Source organism: Myiozetetes cayanensis, unplaced genomic scaffold, assembly GCF_022539395.1.
Source record: "Myiozetetes cayanensis isolate MyiCay16 unplaced genomic scaffold, myiCay2020 scf6-25, whole genome shotgun sequence".
Taxonomy (NCBI): Eukaryota; Metazoa; Chordata; class Aves; order Passeriformes; family Tyrannidae; genus Myiozetetes; species Myiozetetes cayanensis.
In genome coordinates this window covers 55,654,422-55,673,137 of record NW_026087853.1, presented here as the reverse complement: position 1 = coordinate 55,673,137, position 18,716 = coordinate 55,654,422, and the positions used below count along the sequence as shown (strand labels likewise).

General features: G+C 40.8%; 1 protein-coding gene across 2 annotated transcripts in view; it reads left to right on the top strand.

The window, feature by feature from the left end:
- The window catches only part of ANO1 (anoctamin 1), a 78,589-nt gene that overhangs the window by 46,337 nt on the left and 13,536 nt on the right, over positions 1-18,716 (top strand). The window contains exons 8-18 of one of the 2 annotated variants that reach the window (XM_050335291.1): positions 415-480; positions 978-1,033; positions 2,552-2,593; positions 6,010-6,074; positions 6,629-6,763; positions 7,993-8,153; positions 11,314-11,396; positions 13,031-13,042; positions 13,873-13,944; positions 15,832-15,909; positions 17,095-17,169. In XM_050335291.1, coding sequence (XP_050191248.1) covers positions 415-480; positions 978-1,033; positions 2,552-2,593; positions 6,010-6,074; positions 6,629-6,763; positions 7,993-8,153; positions 11,314-11,396; positions 13,031-13,042; positions 13,873-13,944; positions 15,832-15,909; positions 17,095-17,169 — 845 coding nt within the window. The remainder of the gene's footprint in view (positions 1-414; positions 481-977; positions 1,034-2,551; positions 2,594-6,009; positions 6,075-6,628; positions 6,764-7,992; positions 8,154-11,313; positions 11,397-13,030; positions 13,043-13,872; positions 13,945-15,831; positions 15,910-17,094; positions 17,170-18,716) is intronic. The other variant, XM_050335290.1, reaches the window with a different exon arrangement.

Genomic DNA, 18,716 nt, shown 5'->3' with positions numbered 1-18,716 from the left:
TTGGCATTAATCACCCTTGCCTTGCACAAAGGCAAGCGATTGACTTAGCCCTGATTCAGCACCCAGAACTGGTTCACTGACTCCCCAGATGGATGACACAACACCTCCAGACGTGGTTAATACACCACAATTGGAAGTGCCTGTAATTAATATCTGCAGAGAGTTAGAGAAGCAATGAGCTACAACCCTCCAAAGTCAAGGTTCCCAACCTTTGGGAATGGTGCAGGGAGCTGCAGTGTTGTGCTCCTCCAGACTTGCACATTTAATTCCTCCTGCCCCACCCGCACTCTGGTGGATAAGGAGGATACCAGCCCTGGGACACCTCACAGCCCCTTGTGCCACATAAATTTATAGATGAAGCATTAATTGCTTTCAGCCTCGTTGCATGTCACTAATAAACGGATGTGTAAACAGGGAAAGGAGAGGGAAGAAAGAAGGAAACTACCCTTTTAAATAAAAGACGAAAATGTGGTAAATATGGTAAGTATTACGCCAAGGTCTTCGCAAAGGCTTTCCCTACAATTTCTCTGATCAATCTGAAATCTCAATTCAAAGCTCTGTGTGGGTGATGTGTGTGGATGTGTGTTTCCATGTGCCATCAGTTCCAGCCACGTTCTCCTTGTGATCCAGCCTTCTGCTACACTTTCAAATCTTCAGGCTTGCCCTTAAATCAAACTGACTTTTCAGAAAATGTAATTTATTTTAATGACTAATTTCAAGTCATTGGCTTCTACTTCTTGATTCTCAAATATATATGACTTCCTCTTGCTCTCTGCAGTTTTCCATTTCATAAAATGAGTCATGTATAATAACCTATATGATTAAAAATGAAGCTACATGGAAAGGAATGAGATGGCAGAAAAAATCATTATCTGATCAAATGACTGTTATTTTGAGGGAAATCTCCAGGAAGGATGATAAAGTGAGACTGTCTAACCTTGAAATTATAAATAACTATTATGTCTTTATTTTTCAAGGGATCACCAGTCTGCTTGCCAATGGAGTTTACAGTGCTGCGTATCCTCTGCATGATGTAAGTGATCTTGTAATATATTTTACGTGTCCACTGTCTGTCACCAAGAAACCCTTCATGTGTTTTGTGTTAATGGCATCATCCCTGGCACAAGTGTTTCCGTTCCTGACTTCCTGCTCACCTGTACCACGACTGCAGGAATTTCTGCACGTTGTTTCCATCGCTCTGCTCAGTTTTCATGGCTCCCCCCACCTCTGTCCTGCATCTGGTGATCATGAGTGACACTGGAACGTGGCGTTAGGAGAGTCGTTTCGGTGGTTTAGCGAATTAAATGCTTCTGTTGGTTTCTGACCTTCTGCTCGGGAGATGCTTGGCATCAGTGCTGGGAAACATATTTATTCCTGGGGCACCAAGGGCTGGTTCCCTCGTTGCCTCCCTGAATCCCCCCTGGCTGTACGGAGGTGTGAGTAGCTGTGTGTGTCTGTGCCATCAGTTGCCACTGGAGGAAAAACCATAAGCATTTTCCGAAGTAAAAGCACTGGGACTGGGTGTGACTGCAGACCTTCTAACCGATGAAACCTGCTCCTGGGCGGTTCACTAAGATTGTCAAGAGTGTGTTCAACTGTGGTGCTCGTGGAGCGGGTTATTGAGAGCTAAGGAATTTTGGTGACACTCATACCAGGGCTGCAGATTCCCATCCTGCCAGAGGGGCCCACAGCTGGATGCCGATGGCATTTTTACTTAGAGGTTCGAGGTGCAGCTAGAACTGACAAACACACACTCTTAGCTCTACAGAAAAGCTTAACAGATGTCAAGGGGACGTGGCAGTCACTCTCCTTGCTCCTGATGTACCGTCTGTGTGAGCATCCAAGGGCTGCCAAGCCTGGTGCCGGTTTTCTGGCCTGGGATGTGAGGATGAAGTGTGTCTTCCTAGTTTTCTGCTCCCCACACTCACACTGGTTTCACATGGGACTGTGAGAGTTTTATGTTGGAGCCTCTTTATCTGCCTGATGTTTATCATAAATGCCAGGACTCTCAAACTGCAGCGGTATCGTGTAGAAATCGAGAAAGGCTAAATAAACTTCTCTGCATGTCCTTGCCTCACGTCTTTAGACAGCTACTGATAGTCTTGTATATAAGTTATTTATTGTCTTGGTTTACTCCTTCATCTTATTTAAAAATAGCTCCAAATTAAAACCTCAAATCTAATCCGCCCTGAGTGTTTGGAGTCTGGATAGGGATCAGCTCTCTCAGCTGGTTTCTTCTCTTTCAAGCAGACTGAGCTGAACCCCAAATACCCTGGCAATACCACATCCTTTCCCCTGACATTTTTAGGCCACCTTTATCACTTATTCATTCCTTCTCCCCCAATGACAGACACTATTACTCTTTCTTAATGTGCCTGGTGACAGAAGACGAAGTGTGCCATGACAAATGGACTCCTAAAATACAGCATTATTTTACAGCTTGCTTTTTCTGGTTTTGATGCATTGAGTGAGTGGGATACAGGGGAATGCAAATACAGAGCAGTTCTGGGCACAACTCACTGAATGACGCAGGTTTTCTCTTCTTTTAAAGGGTGACTATGAAGGTGAAAACGTGGAACCCAATGACAGAAAAGTAAGTTGATACAGAGGGGGTTTAACATGTCACCTGTTGCAATCTGGATGTTTGCCAAGATTCCACAGAAAATACTGCAAAAAGGCACTAAATGCCAAGCAGCAAAAGTACAGAAGTACTTCCCAGCTTTTAAATTTGCCCAAATGTGGAATGCAGTACAATATGCATCAGTAAGTAGTATATATGGTGTGTATAAATAAGGAATATGTATAAAATACCCAGCTCGATAATGATACATTTCTTGCCACATTGGTGAAAATATTGACAGCATTTATGTATAAATCCTCCTAAAGTTCAGATGATTTCAGGCCAGCTCTGATGAGAATATGCTCAGTCATATTCTGGTATCTTTACCAGATACAAATCCTGCTTCATTCCATGGCGAGGTCCAGTCTCAGCACTGCAACCTCTGCCGAATTAAATTTGCTGCTGATCTGCAGTGTGAGGATCAGAACTGGGGTGTGTGTGTGGGAAGCACTCGCAAACATAAGCATGAAAGCAACTGGGAAAGATAAATATGGAATATTTATCAGGAATAAGAGGTCCTCAGCAAAGCTTTAACGTGTGCTCTTCAGGCAGAAACTGTCCTGTGGATGTACAGCATTTCTCTTCAGTCCATGGTTTAAATTGTGGTTTAACTGTCTGTATAGTGAAAGACATCAGTCTATTGTGGTAAAACAAGTGGGAATTATTCTAAGGAAACACTTTTCATAAGGAAAAAAAAAATTCACTCTTTGTGGAAATGTTGGTTTCTTAATTCAAAGTGTGGTTACTGCACCCTGCCTGTCACACTTCCCTAAAGAAGTCTGGCTTTTGTCTCTCTATCAGACAAAAACTGAAGTAGAGAGGTTACAACCAGTTCTCTTGGGAGGAGCTGCTAAATTTGGGTGTCATGTGGTGGCTTTTAGACCTGAAACTTTGCCTTTCCAGTTTGGTTCATGGTTTCGTCTCCAAAGAAATGCTCTGGACATTCATTTCTCGTAGGAAAAGGAGATCTAAAGACCTTCAGGTTGGACATATAAAAATAGGTACCCAAAATTAACGATCTGTTGGGCCTTTAGGATGTAAATGGCTCATCAGAAGACAGTGGATGTTGTTGCCCTCCCTCTATTGATTTGTGTGTTAAAAATACCATGTACCTGTCATTTCATTATTAAGCAACACAACACCCATCCAAAAATAGGATGAAAATCTATATTTTCTGAAAGTGTCTGGATTATCTTCTTCACTGCTAACATTTCAAACCTCACAAATTCACTCATTTCACAAGTTCATTGTGTGTTTGGGAATGTTTACCTTGGCTTTTGACTTTAAGTTCCCTCAAATAATCTTTTGGTGTCTTTTAGCATGTTTCTTCTGGTTTCTTGAAGCTTTCTTTAATCTAATCCAGTGCTAGCCTAGGTCTGTGCCTTTTTTTAACAAGAAAATTAAGGATTTGAGGCATAGAAATGAAGTAAATATTTAGGTCTAGTGTGCTGATCTCCTCTAATCACGTCTTTGAAGCTGTGCTTTGAATATCAGGCTGATAAATGTCAGGATAAATGAGATAATTCATTTGTACTTTAGACACAAATTTGGTTTCGAGTTGCACAAAATTAAAACATGGCACTGATGCAAAATCCCTTTAGCTGAGTATTTTCCTGATATGCCTGACAAGCTTAGATCACAGAAAAGGAATCCAATTTACAGCACAGACTTAGTTGTAAAAAAGAAGTTAAAACAGAGTGCACATGGATGTCAAGGTGCCCCAAATCGTTGCTTCCCAGACACAGGCAGTGGGCCCTAAACTTTTGGAAAATGTGGTTGAAAGAAACCTAAAGCAGAATAGAAACAAAATATACAAGAATGTTGCTGTTTAATACAGGCCTACTGTTAGGATCAGTTTCTACCTTTACTGTTGTAAGGAAATTAATACAGATTAATGATTTTAGGTTGCTGAGGGGGAAAACCCACAATCCACTTCTATTTTTGATGTCACATTTCTGTAAAAGTTAAGAAGTTGCCTTTTTTTTTTTTTTTATTTTTTAATGACTCAAACCATTTGCACGAGAAGTTCGGCAGCTGAGCTTGGAAAGTCTGTGTTAGTGGTTTGTTTGGCAAGAGAATTCCAAAACTGCTCTAGAAACATTGTTGGCTTGCGTGTGATGAAGTGTGAGCAGGAGGAACGGGCACGGGCAGTGGTCAGGCTCTGGCCTGCCCTTCATTTCACTGGGGAGATGGAGGAGTTTGACATCTGTCAAGGTTCTCATGATAAAATAGCCTATATATTTAGGGAATAACATCCTGTTTGGGCTGTTTGCTGTGAGCAAGGTTTTAATCATGTTGCCCTCCCTCTGATGATCCTGCTTCAAGTCTCGGTTCCTCTTCAAGTTTCTTCCAAAGCTGCACTGGGTGTGCAGCCTCACCCCACCCAGGGAGGGTTGTGTAACCAAGCTCTGACATTTTCTGTTTTACCCCACATTCAATAAATACCTCAGCAATAATCAGTTTGTGCTCTTATATTTGAGGAAAAAAAACAAAAGCAATTGTGTTGTTGAATTAATAAAAACAGAAGTGACTGTCCAGGGGTCTCCTTGAAATATCAGTCCTTGCTCCAGGAACATTTACCAAGTTTGTGCACTGGGATGAAGCAGTAAAGGGAGATCTAACCTCACAAGCAGATGTAAAGCTGTTCTTCTCCCACAGAGGTGGCCAGAGAGCCCAGTTCATCTTCTTCAGTATTTTTTGGATTTCTTCTTCACTCCATTAGCTGAACTGCATTAATAAAAAAAAATCAGGTCTGAGAAGCACTGTTTATATCTTTTACAAAATAAAGGATAAGTTAAAGGTCTCAAAGGAACCGATTTTTGTGAGGGATTTTTGTGAGGATTTTTTAGATCAGTAATGGGGATCATTGTTTTCTTTGGGCCATATCCCAACCAAAAGGAAGAGTGGAAATCGTTGGGTTCTTGTGGTTTAAAGCTGAAAATGATCCTAAATGTAGCCTTTGAGGCACCTCTGCCCAGCACCTCTTGATGGATGCTGAGTTATATAGTTTGTGTAGCAAAAACAAACCAGTTTATCCTAATTTTTTCTTTTTTTCTGCCTTCTCAATACTCGAAGCATATTCATCTTTCACATCCATTCTGCTACGGAGCATAAAACCAGGACTGCTCTCCCTTGCCTCTGCTGTGGTTATCCATCAGTCCAGTTGCTGAAGAGCCTTTTAATGTACTAGAATTCATCACTGTGTTAGAGGCATGCCAAATCAGCACATTTATTTTTTAATGCTCAGTGCAGACTGAGCGTGTTGGCACGCTGTGGGTTGAAACCGCAGCGCGGTGAGAGCAGACCCCCAGTGTGAGCTCTGCAGTTTGCTGGGGCCAAAGGGGAACACGCTGCCCCTTCAGCTCTCACCTCTCCTTTCTGTTTTGCAGCTCCTGTGCGAGGAGTGGGCGAGCTACGGGGTGTTTTATAAATACCAGCCAATCGACCTGGTGAGGTGAGAGTTCAGCCCTTGGTGGGTTTCCGTGGGGCAGAGGTGAAGCTGTGCTCGGAGGTGCCGATGTGGGTGTCCAGGCGGGGTGTCCGTGCCCTCAGTGCCACCCCGGGGGATTCTGGTGAATGGGAAATGGGGAGAAAAGGAGATTTGTGTGAGCTTGGAACGTGCTGATGCATCCCACCTAGAGTGGAATCTTTGAATTTTGAATCACTTTTATTTGCTCATGATGAGGCTCTTTGAAGAAAATGAGGTACGTTTTAAAGAGGATTCGCTCACAAAAGATCCAAAGATACCAATTTGCAGAGCAGAAATGTGTGGGGGTGAAAAAATGACTAGTTGAGCTGACTTGTTTTCATGGTGCCTGTCTGTGTCTCTGGATGAACTCCAAGCATCATGAGAAAGAGAGTCCTCTGAGAAGAAGAAAATTCCCACAGGTCACCAGATCTTACTTTCTCCATGCTTAATCCATCTGTGATTCATAATTTTAGCCACGTTTTATTTTAAGAAATAGGAAACATTTCTCTCTCATTTCTTTTTTTAAAAATGTATTTCAGAAAATACTTTGGAGAGAAGATTGGGCTATATTTTGCCTGGCTGGGAGTTTATACACAAATGCTTATTCCAGCTTCCATTGTTGGCATTATCGTTTTCCTCTATGGCTGTGCCACTGTGGATGAGAATATACCCAGGTAAGACAAATAAATAAGTAGATTTTGTTGCTGGAGGGCACTGGAAACTCAAAGTTACCTTTCTTTAGAAATGTTTTGTCATGTAGGGTGAGCAAAGCTGAACCCCCTGTGCCTGTGGTTCCCGGGGCTTGGCCTGTGCCATCCACATCCCAACACCCCAGTCCTGTTTCCTGGCTGTGGCTTCCCAAGTTCTCTCTGTGCCAACTTGCTGGAGAAGGGTGTGCTCCTACCACTCTCCATCCTCATGCCCTGCAGGCCTCACCTTTTGGGAGCTGTGCTTAAAATTAAGCCACCTGCACAGGAGGGAGGGATTGCAGCCCCACTGGTCTCAGCTTCCAATAAGTGATGGACCCTACCAAGGGCACAAAACAGCCCATTTTTATCTCATTAGCACTTATTGTTAATTTTACATGTGGAGTTTGCATTGATGCGCTACAAATAATTCTTGGCCAGTTGCTCAGGTGGTTGTTGGTTGTTTTTTTCCAAACTGAGATCATTATGTTAAAACAAACCAACAAAATGCTGCTAATGATGGGGTTTGGTGCTTCGACATTGTGTGACTTAGAGATGCATCAAGAATGTACAGCCCTCAAACAAGCAACCGTGATCAGATTAACAAAATCTTGATGTCCTCCTATTTTTAATCCTTTAGTAAGTTTTGCATTAGAATGTTTTTTAAAGCCCTCTGATTTTTGCATTATTTGCCCTGCACGCATCATCGGCTGGAGATGCAAATTACATGGTTTGTACAACAACCACGAGCCCTGAATAACAAAGCAGATAATGGATACAGAAAAAATAGTTGTTTGGTGTTTTTTAAAATTCATTAAGATTGCTTTGTACTGCTTCCAACAGTTAAAGAAAGTCAAAGGGAGGGTCACTGTTGCTATTACACAGATGGAGCACGGAGAAGATAAATTGGTTGAACTCCAGTCTTTTGATACTTGTACCTTATCTATTACTGTAGTTAGAATTTCAAAACAAGAGTATTTTAGTTTTATTTTATTCTGTAAAATCCTGTAGTAAAAAGGGAGTCAGCAGCCATCAGCCATCAGCCATCAGCCCCTGCCGTGGTGGAGGTTATGGACAGAACTGCTCTGAGCTCTCTGAACTGCTCTTAGAGTGGTATCTGGTGGTCCTGCAGACCACCAGAGGAGAGAAGATCATCAGAGCACGAAGATGGAGCCACACTGACCATGCTTTCCCCATGTCTCGTTGCTTTGTTGCAGTATGGAAATGTGTGACCAGAGAAACAACATCACCATGTGCCCCCTGTGTGACAGGACGTGCAGTTACTGGAAGATGAGCTCAGCTTGTGCGACTGCTCGTGCGAGTCATCTGTTTGATAACCCTGCCACTGTCTTCTTCTCAGTCTTCATGGCTCTCTGGGGTGAGAAGATCTATGCCTTCACGTTAAGTTTTTAATTACTTAAAATACAACAGGAAGGAACAGAAGAGATAAAGCAGTGTATTTATACTCAGGCAGTTAATGATATAAAGAGCTTCTCTTTTTATCCTTCCTTTTTTTTTTTTTTAGCTTTTTTCTTTCCCATGAATCTGCCACACCCAAATTTATATTCTGGACTTGGAGGCTAAAATTCAAAAAGTTGCTCAAGCTGAACGTCAAATGACATTGTTAAGCATCTGTCATAAAACTGCTGCGTGGTCTGTCAAAATTTCATTAATGGGATTGCACAGCTTGCCAAAAAAAAAAAAAAAATCTCTTTGCAGAGCCAGCTTCCACTTTAGAACATTACAGAAGAAATGTATTAATGTACTCTGGGGTTGAGGGGAGGGCTCTGGGGGGAAGTGTAATGGCCTTTAGCATCTTCAGGACAAACCAGCATTGATTCCTGAGCGTGCTCTGAGATGCAATTAAGTTTATCAGCAGGCAGACCCTGAAGTGGGAACAGTGGCTTTGGAGGTATTTTTCCTGCTGCTGACTGCCCTTGTGCTTTGAGCACATCAATTAACCTTTCCTGGCTTGTCTCTAGAACTTGGGTAAAGATATTAACCCTCTCATGAAACCTCTTTGAGAGGGACTTCAGGAATGGTTATTGGAGGGCTTTTCTCCTCCCAGGCATGGGCACGGGGGGAGAGGAGTTTTGGTGGCCACATACAATATGAATTAACAAAACCTAGTTTGAATTATATTTCATCTTAATAATATACCCTGAGGTTTTATTTATCGTGGGAGCTGCTTTTACAGTACCATACACCTGAACAGGTTCAAGTACAATCTACAGAATTCAATTTAAAGCAGTTGTCTTTTTGGCCAAGGTCTGTATTTGAGATGATAATGTTTTAGATGATGCAATGCTAAGAGCTCATTATCAAGTACCATGAGGAGAAGGACTAGGGCAGAGGGATTTTGGGAACAGTGGGGTGCAGGTTTGGAGGGAAAGCTGGGAAGTGGTGGGGGGAGGTTGAGTTCAACCAGCTTTGCTGCAGAGAGGAGGGATTGCTGTCTCACAGATCATCATCTGGCCACACAGCATTTAGGGAGAAATGTGATACACCCCAAAGCAAGATGCAGTGTCAGATTTTAAACAGCCAAATTCTCTCATGCAGAGAGTCAAGTGTCAACTTCTGTCTCCCTTATTTACCGTTATTGTGAACCCTGTTGTCCAAAAAGTAACAGTTTGCCTCCCTTTCCATAGCAAACATGGGTCTCTTCAACTGTTTTTTACAGTCTTGGGCAAAGTAAAAAAGATTGGCAGAAGCCAATTTCTGGGCTCTGTACAAAATCTGAGAGATTTTTGAAGTGGGACGTGAAACTCCTCAAGTTCTTTGGAATCGATCTAAAATTCCATTGTGGTACAATACCACATAAAACAAAAGTTGTTTCAGAGAGGTCTTTTTCAGTTGAGGAAAATAAGAACTTTTTCCACATAGTTTTGAACTTTCATTATTGAATTCATGTAGAGTTGAAGAGTTGAGGCAGAGGAGACTCAAGTAACCTGCTCAGGACACAGAGCACCCTTAGCACAGCAAGAAAATTAGCCCAAGTTTAGGGGTATTACTGTGAGCAAACATTAGGCCAGGCTTTCTTTGTATTGTGGTGGTCTTTTAACACCCTGGCAAACTCCACTCCCACAAACCTTAAACCAACTATAGAACCAAAATGAGCCCTGGTCAGAAGTTCAGCATTAAACATGGACTCTAGCCCAGTGCTGTTTGGTATTAAACGGCATTAAAAATGTCAGAGAACCCTGATAAGATCGTCTGGACAGCAGCCTTTGGGAATTTTTAAGCTCCACTTACGAGCGCAGATGAAATATGAAAATGCAGGTGCTCCTGGCAGAGCAGTGGTGCATCACTCCCTGGCACCTTCACTTAGGGCTTCTGAAATGAGCTGGCTGTGTTTCAGACAGTCTTTTCATCTTGCCCCGTTGTAAGCCAGGGCCACAGAAGGGTTTCTGGTAGCACGAGGAAACGACATCCCGTTCGTTTTCCGTGTTTCTGGCTGCACGTGGAAGCTGCAGATGCCGGCGTGAGAACTGCCGGGAGAGGGGAGGCAATTCCAGAACCATGACACAGACCCTCTCAAGACACAGCTATGGCCATCCTGATTAACAGGAAGCCTGTGGCTTGTGAAGGGGCTGAGTTGTAAGTTTTCCATGTGAGAGTTTCACTTGGAAGGCGAATGAATGTCACGGCCCCAGCTTGGCTCCAGTCATGAGGGTGTCCTTTCCTCTCCATTCAACTTTCTTACCCTCTCCCTGCCTCTGTTTTTCTCTGGATATGAGTGTTTCTGAGCACATCTGTTAATACTCACTGCAGGAAACTCCCCTGGGAACACCATTTCTTGGTAGACTTGCCTCTTTCATAATCATTTATTTATTATACAACTCTGGTGTATTCCCAGCATCTAAATATGTCCTCTGAGAACTCACTCAGTCTCAGGGGCAGATAGACTGATATAGGCTGGGATCATTCATTGGGACTCAAGACTTGCTTTAATGAGGTTTTTTTTCCTCTAAGTCCCTCTTCATCAAAAAGAAAATGGCAGTGTTTTTAGTGATAAAAACCCACAAAGGCTTCCTCTCTCACAGCCTGCCCACCTGCAGCTTTCACACCAGCCGTGAGTGTCCAGGTTTGGGTGGAATGATTAGAGCCAACCACACTATTATGACCTTTAGATGTGTAAAGCATCTTTTAGGGTGTAAAGCATTTTTATATGATGTAGTTATCTTGATGTCTAGGTTAGTTCAAGGTTAGTTAAATCACTCTATATTTTATATAGATTAAACATGGGTTTGTTTGCACTTCTGGATGAAATTATATGCAGGTGAGGACCATTAATCACACATAAAAATATTTAAATAAGCTTGGGAGCCTGACTTTCTTAGACCCCTTAAAAGTTGCAGGCACCTTTCTGCATGAAGTCGTGGTTGCAATAAATGCCCTTTTTTTTTTTTTTAGCTTACCTAGAAAAAACATTTGACTGACTCCTGGTCCATAAGTATTTCCCAGACAGACATGACTGTTGAATAAAAGAGAGCAAAAATTGAAGTTATATGGTATTATATGTCAAACTGTTGTTTCAGCTGCCACCTTTATGGAACACTGGAAGAGAAAACAGATGCGTCTCAACTACAGGTGGGACCTGACTGGGTTTGAAGAGGAGGAGGTTTGTCCCTTCAGTTCTGACTCTTTCATTTCCACCGTGGTGTTACCAATAGCTCCTCACCCTGACCTGATAGGCTTTGCCTCATGGGGAATTGTTCTTGGGGTGTTTCCATCACTCAGGAGAGAGGAAAATCCCTATAAATGAGCTGTTTGAGGTTTCTGTAGCAAGGGTATGACTAGTACGTCTTGTTGCCGTAGAAACGTAATTGTATAGCCACAAAATGTGATTTTTTTATTTATTTTTTTTTTCTTGAAGTGTGTAGTCTGGTCACACCTAGTGTAGGCATGGAATATACAGCTCAGAGCTCACTGCTGGGCTGATGTCAGGGTGCCAACAGCTAAGGACCTCATTCATCACACACTGCTGTAAACCAGGAATGAATGTACTGGAGCTGATAAAGTTACAGCGCTGTAAAATAAAGCACTGAGAAATTCCTATTAACTTTAACGATGCAAGATCAAGCCCTGACTTGGAAAATAGCTAAGAAAGCATTGCCAGACTTGTGGGGTTGAGGCATTGGGAGGGACATAGTGTGGAGGTGGTGGGTTTGGGTTTTTTTCATTGGCTAAGAAAAATAATATCTCTGGCCAGGGTTGTATTAAATATGCTAAAGAACATAAAGGGAAAAAGGGCTGAATAAGTATGAAAAAAGGTCATCAAAATCCAGGGAGGAAAGGAGAAGCTGAAAAGCTGTATCCCACCTTTTTGGGTTTAATTCTGTCACTTTGGAAAAAAAAAAAAGATAAAGGAGGCACCTTCCTGGAGCAGAACACGGTCCCAGCCCCCCCCCACCCCCAGCCTTGCCCTGCTGTTGTTATTAAAAGAACTATGACCTCCCTTGTCATATCTCGAGATGTTCTAAATAGATACACAACAAATACTGCTCACGTGAAACAAAACCCTACCCAGCCCCGGGTTTAACACGACCCAGCTCACTAAACCGGGCACAGGCATCGTTCCCCTCGCCCCCAAAGTCCTTCTGTTTGAATTATCCCCTGCCCTTAATATGTTTATCTCCTTTCCTAATATATTTAGGGGCCCCCGTGCCAGCAGCCTCTGTGCCGTGTGCTGTGCTGGTTCATACCTGTTTACTGGGATTTAATAGAGGGATTTATTTCCTGGGCACTACACCGCTCTTTTATTTTTGGCAACTTGTTGTTATCATACATGAAAGTGGAGAGGATTAAGTGTATCTTTCCGATGTCTATCCCCTTCATGTCTGAGCTCAGAGCTCCACACGGCAGCTGCTAATACAGTATATTTTGTTCTGTGTTTTGGGTAGTCGGTGCTGGATAATCTAGTCATGCGTTTAGCCCCGAATTTAGGCTCCTCCTGTCTCTGATTTTGGGGGGAAACTTAAGCTGGAATCGTGTTGAAGAATCAGGGTTTCAAGTGAAAGGCTAAAACCCAAAGTGTTTCATTTTCTGGTGTTTTTAGTTCATAAAACACTGACAGTAATGTTACTAAATGTAGAACACGAGTAGACTGATTTTTACCATCTGCTGTACCTGTGTCTGTTTTATGTAATTTTGAAAATATAAATCCAGTATGATCTGCAACTGTTCAGTAATCAAATTTTTGTTTATTTGTGTTTTTTTTCTTGTTTTTCGTGGGGTTTTTCTGGTTTCCTGAAGGAGGCAGTCAAGGTTTGGAAAATTTTTTTTTTTTTTTCAATCGCTCCTACCTTTTTTATTCCATGTCTACTGATGAATGCCATCTTTTGACCTCCATTTCTTCTTTTTTGAGCATCAGATTTTCTTTAGATCTCCCACTGGTTGCTTTGCCTTTACACCCTCCTGCTCTCCACTTGTTCAGACTTTTTTCAGCTCCGTTCTGTTTCCCATCCAACGCATAATTTTGAATTCTGACTCTTTTATGAATGCATAATTATTGTGAATCCGTGAATCTTTCTGAATCTTTTGGCTGTCTCTTACTTCCAATTGTTTCCTACACCTTCTCCTTCAATGCACGTGGAGAATCTGTGGGTGCTGTCCAAGACAGGATTAGGGGAAGGCCCCAGCTGACAATTCTCTGGGATCCCAAAGCCGAGTATTTTGCAAACTTACAGCAGAAAATTGTCTCCCTCACGAGCTGAGGATCACTGAAATTACAGACAATGACATCTAATTTTTATCGAAAATATAGGTAATTGAAATCCAAGCATCATGTCACTTGGTATGAACTATGCTGTCTGCAGGTTGTGCTGTATATCTCATGTATTAAATTTAATCTGTGTAACATTGCACGTGGGTGTCCAGATTGTTCTGCAGTTGCTGCTGTAGAACTATGAATGGTACAGAATTTAACATTTTTTTAATTACAGTCAACTATCAGTTGACATGAATGGCATCAAGCAAATTGGGATTCAATTATAAAACTCAGAAATTACCAGGAAATCGACCTGCAAACAGTTCCTATGTAGCTGATATAGAAAACAAGTAATTTTGCTTTTTATTAAATATGACTTATTTCACAGGATCATCCAAGAGCAGAGTACGAAGCTAAAGTTTTAGAAAAGTCACTGAGAAAAGAACACAAACATAAAGAGGTATGGTAAAAATGTTGACTTGTTTCACTTACAAAAGACTGAAAAAGAAGGTTGTTACAGCAGGCACTGTCCCAAGACTAAGGAATAGGTAAAAGACAGAACTATTGCTCACTTGTGTTTAAGTTCCAGGAGTCTTCAATCCTAGAATACTTGCTGTGTGCCAGGGCACAACACCTGATTAAGTCTAGAAATGCCTTTAATGATGAGATTGAGGACTGTGGCTTAGGGAAACTAGTTGAGCCCCATCAAAGGGGTGCTCCTGTTACATTAATAAATCAAGTTTGAGAAAACTGCAACAAAACATCTTATTCTGTGCAGTTAAAACCTCTCAGGAGAAGTTCTCTGCCTTGCTAGACTGTCTCTGCAAATAAAAACATTAATGAAGAGCACTAACAGCAATTTCCACACCGAATTCCAGCTCTGAGAATGATCTTCAGCCTTTTAAAAGCACAAATTCCATTTTATTCCACTGAACAATGCAGCGCTCACTTCTGCTTTTAACTTGCTCTTTTTACACCATCATGAGAAAGGTGCTGCCAGTCATCCTGAGAGCAGCTACTCATCCCTAAGAGCAGCTTCCCTGCCCTTTCCCTGAAGGCTGTAATTCTTTCCCTGTGACTGCCTGTCAAGAGCAGACTGATTTGGAAAAGCTCCTTTTCTCCCTCACACATGGGTTTCCACCCCACCAGAAGTTATTCCCCCTTAACTGCAAGAATTTAGCTATTTGTGTGCTGTGTTTTTAAGAAGAGAAGCAAAAGCTCCAGCTAAAAACCAAACCTGTTGGCAGAGTTTCCTCTCTTATCTCTGTTACCAGTGGCACAGTAGTGTGGAGCCATTCCCTAAATAGGGATTTTATGACAACCCTATGAAAATACCAACTGCAATAACAATATTTGCAGAATACACTCTTTAAGGGAAGCATATATAGATTGGACTGGCGTTAAAGTAAATTTATACTTGAGTACCATCTTCTTAAAAGATGCTGCAGAGCTGCCAGTGGTTTGTTCCCATTAATCTATAGGATGCTCCAAGTGGTCCAGTGCCATATGCAATACCTCTGTTGCAGCAGATCAAATCCCTTTCAAATCTCTTGCAGAAGGGAAAGAATTTGGGTTGCTGCCCTCTTACGGGCTGGGTAAACAATTTTGAATACAGGTTTTACTGTATTCTGCTAAAACCTGTAAAAAATGCTGTACTTTTGAGTATATTAAGAATTCAGTTCTTAAATGTGGAAGACTAATTGAGCAATTAATGAATGGTGGCCCCCTAAGAATGAAAGTTGAGCAATTAAGAGGGTTTTGGGGTTTTGTTTTTTTTTTTTAACCAGACTATTTATAAATTTTTGGGCTGCGTTCAAATTGGATGTTGCTAATTTGGGAAACGTGAGAAAAGGAGGTTGTTTTGGTGTTTTTTTTTCCTGAAAGACTTGGTGGTTATCTTTCACTGGGATCTGGTGTGTTAAAGTTCAAATTCTCAACAGTTGTAAGACAACTTGGAAATCTTATCAAAGAAAAAAAATATGTAAAGCTAAACCGAAATTCCTTATATTATTTTCAAGAGAAGTCCAATTAAAAAAAAAAAAAAAAATTAAAGGAAAAAGTTTTTGGACATTCTTTATATTTCATAAAAGAAAGGCACAATTAAAAAGGGAATATCTTTTTCAGGATTGCCTGAGGTACCCAAGGATTTGGGGCAAGGGTTTGCCTGTTGTTGTTATGTTTTATTAACTCAAAGCTGAAACACAAAGCCTTAAGCAAACTAAAAGAGCATTCACTTGTGCTCAAGTGCTGTGTCAGCTGAGGCAGTAGAGAGTGTGTAATTAATTGAGCAGTGCTTTGTAATGTGATATTGCCCGACCCTTTCTTGTTTTCCTTTGGCTGCCATCAGAAGCACCGATATTTCCCAGAAGAGACAGCAAACAAATGGAGACAAAGAGTTAAGACAGTCATGGCTGGGGTGAAATTGGTTCTTTTTATTCAAACTTATGAAGAAACTCAAATTATGAGTAATTATGGAAGACACAAATCAATTTGTTTTTTTGGCTGTTGAACCTCTGTTTAATATTCACATATTCAGTTCTGGGTTTCTTCCCCTTCTTCCCCCCCTGTTTCTTCAGCACCTTGTGGGACGCTGTTCCATGCGTTGGGAATGGCACTGCATGGCTAATCTGAGATATTTCCCATCCTGGGAAATCTGACTTTGTTTTGCAGTGGAGCATGGGCCGTGTGTTGAGAGAGTTGCTTTGCACTTCCCTGCAAATGACAACGTGCATGTCGTGAAAACAGAACTTGAGCAAAAATTTTATGTTCGTTACAATGTGTGCATCTTCTCCTGTGATGTTCCTTTTCTTCTTTATTTTCTGGTGTTTCAAAACAATTCCGGGCATCAAAGTTTATGAAGGACTCTGGATGGGCAACAGTGCTCTAAATTCATTTTTCAGGGCCAAATTCAAGCAGTGGCTGGTTGACTGGATTTAGGGAATTCTACAAAGACTTTTTATACAGAGGATCACAGAATGGTTTGGGTTGGAAGGGACCTTAAAGACCATCCCGTTCCAGCCCCCTGCCATGGGCACCTTAACTCCTGTTGGTGTGATCCACTGAATACCAAGGGGATAGTTAAAAATCACTCACACCCAAGGAATTTAAAGTCTTGCCACGCACCAAAACAAGATCTTCCCTGTCAACTCTATGTTCACCTTGGAGTTACTCCATACCATGCTTAAATCTGTATTTTAAGTGAGCCAGTTATGTAACTACAAAGCTGCAAATTTTAACTGGGGAGGGAGAGAGGAAGGAGGAGAATTTTTCTAGGGAAAGCAAAAGAAAATATTTAACAGTAAGAGAGACCTTACTTCATGCTTTCTGACAGCATATTTGCATGTTTCCTTCAAAAAGTATACAGAAAAAAAAAATCTGGTTTATTTATACTCCCAGTGCAGGCTCCTTGACCAGTTTGAACCTGGATATGGAGTAAACAATTTGCCTGTGTGGAATTGTAGCTGTAAACACTATGTCTGCATCGTCTGACTGGTTGTGTTTTTACCAACCTTTTCTTCCCCCTCTCTGTTTTTGTCCCACGTGCAAAATCACACCCTCCTTTTTTTCATTAAATGTGCCTTTTCTTTTTTTCCCCAAAAAAACTTTTCAGACAGATAAAGAAAAGCTGACATGGAAGGACCGTTTTCCAGCCTATTTAACCAATTTTGTTGGCATCATCTTCATGGTAAGCACCACCTGGCAAAACCTGAACTTTGTGTTACTGAGTCATTGTGTAGAACAGAAGGGATGGAAACATGAGTGAAACTTTTATCAGATGGATGTGGTTCACAGTGACTTTTTCCCAGTGGAAAAAATTCAAGCATTTTATTGTTTCATAGTCTAAAATCTTTTCAAGAACTTGAGTTTCTGCTTTGCCATCTCTTTCCAGTAAAGGAATAAGAATCCTAAATTAGGGCAGGAGAAAATGAGGGCATGGAAGTGAAGATTCCCACCACCACTGATGGGACAAAACCTGTCAGAAAGTGGTCAGGAAGTAGAAAACAGTCCTACTTCTGTACCAACCTCTTTGAAAGAAATGCTGTTGCCAATTGCAATCATGATGGCAAGGATTTTTAATGCATCAGCCAAATTTGGAGTTACCCCATCTAACAGGAGAACTGCAAACAGAGCACTTAATTCAAGAAAAAGGTAAAGTAATGATGAGAACAGCCTTCTTCCACTTGCTGATAAAGCATAAGCATTTAAAACAAATGTTGACAGAAATAACAATAACTCAAGGTAAGGAACAGATTGGCAGGCAGATAAAAAAAGCTTAAGCCCTTTCCAAAAGTAGAATTCTCCAGACTAACTGAATTGATTTGGTTGTTGGTTGTTTGGTTTTTTTTTGTGGGATAAGGATTTTGGTTTGTTTTGGTTTGGTTTTAATGCTTGCATTTTTAGAGAATGGAAATGCAGCAAATCTAATATTCTCACCTGAAGAATTGGTACCTCATAAGAACCGTGTTTTAAAATTATTCCTCTGTTTAAACAATGAAAAACTGAGTGAGATTTTACTTTGCCAGGAATTGTGTTGATTTAGTCAGATTTAATTTCAGTTTGTGATTATAAAAGCACAACGAACCTGAGTAAGGGATTTGAAGGCTTGTGTTAGAGTTAAGCAGAAATATTCCTATTTGTTTCAAACATGACTTTTTTATATCAGTAGAGGAAATACCATGTGTATATGCTGTTGGTGCCAGGGCTGAAAGCAAGCCCATTAATACTCTTAATATTAGTATTTCTATTAATTAGTAATATAGAGTATTTTAGTGCTAATTATTTACTTAGTAGTAATATATAATATTTTTTAATACTACTAAGCAAGATGCTGTTGGTGACAGGCCTGAAAGCAAGCCCACTAATACTTTTAATTAATATTTATGTTCATTAGTAAGAGATAATATTTTACAACTTAGTTTTTAGTAATATAATTTTTTTTTAATACTAATAGGCAAGATGCTGTTGGTGTCAGGCCTGAAGGCAAACCCACCAATACTTTTAATTAGTATTGATATTTATATTAATTAATAATAGATAATATTTTAGTGTTTAGTGCTCAGTGTTTAGCAATTAGTGAAATATAATTTTTTTTAATACTGCTAAGCAAGATGCTGTTGGTGTCAGGCCTGAAAGCAAGACCACTAATACTTTTAATTAGTATTGATATTTATATAAATTAGTAATAGATAATATTTCAGTATTTAGCAATTAGTAAGATATAAATTTGTTTTA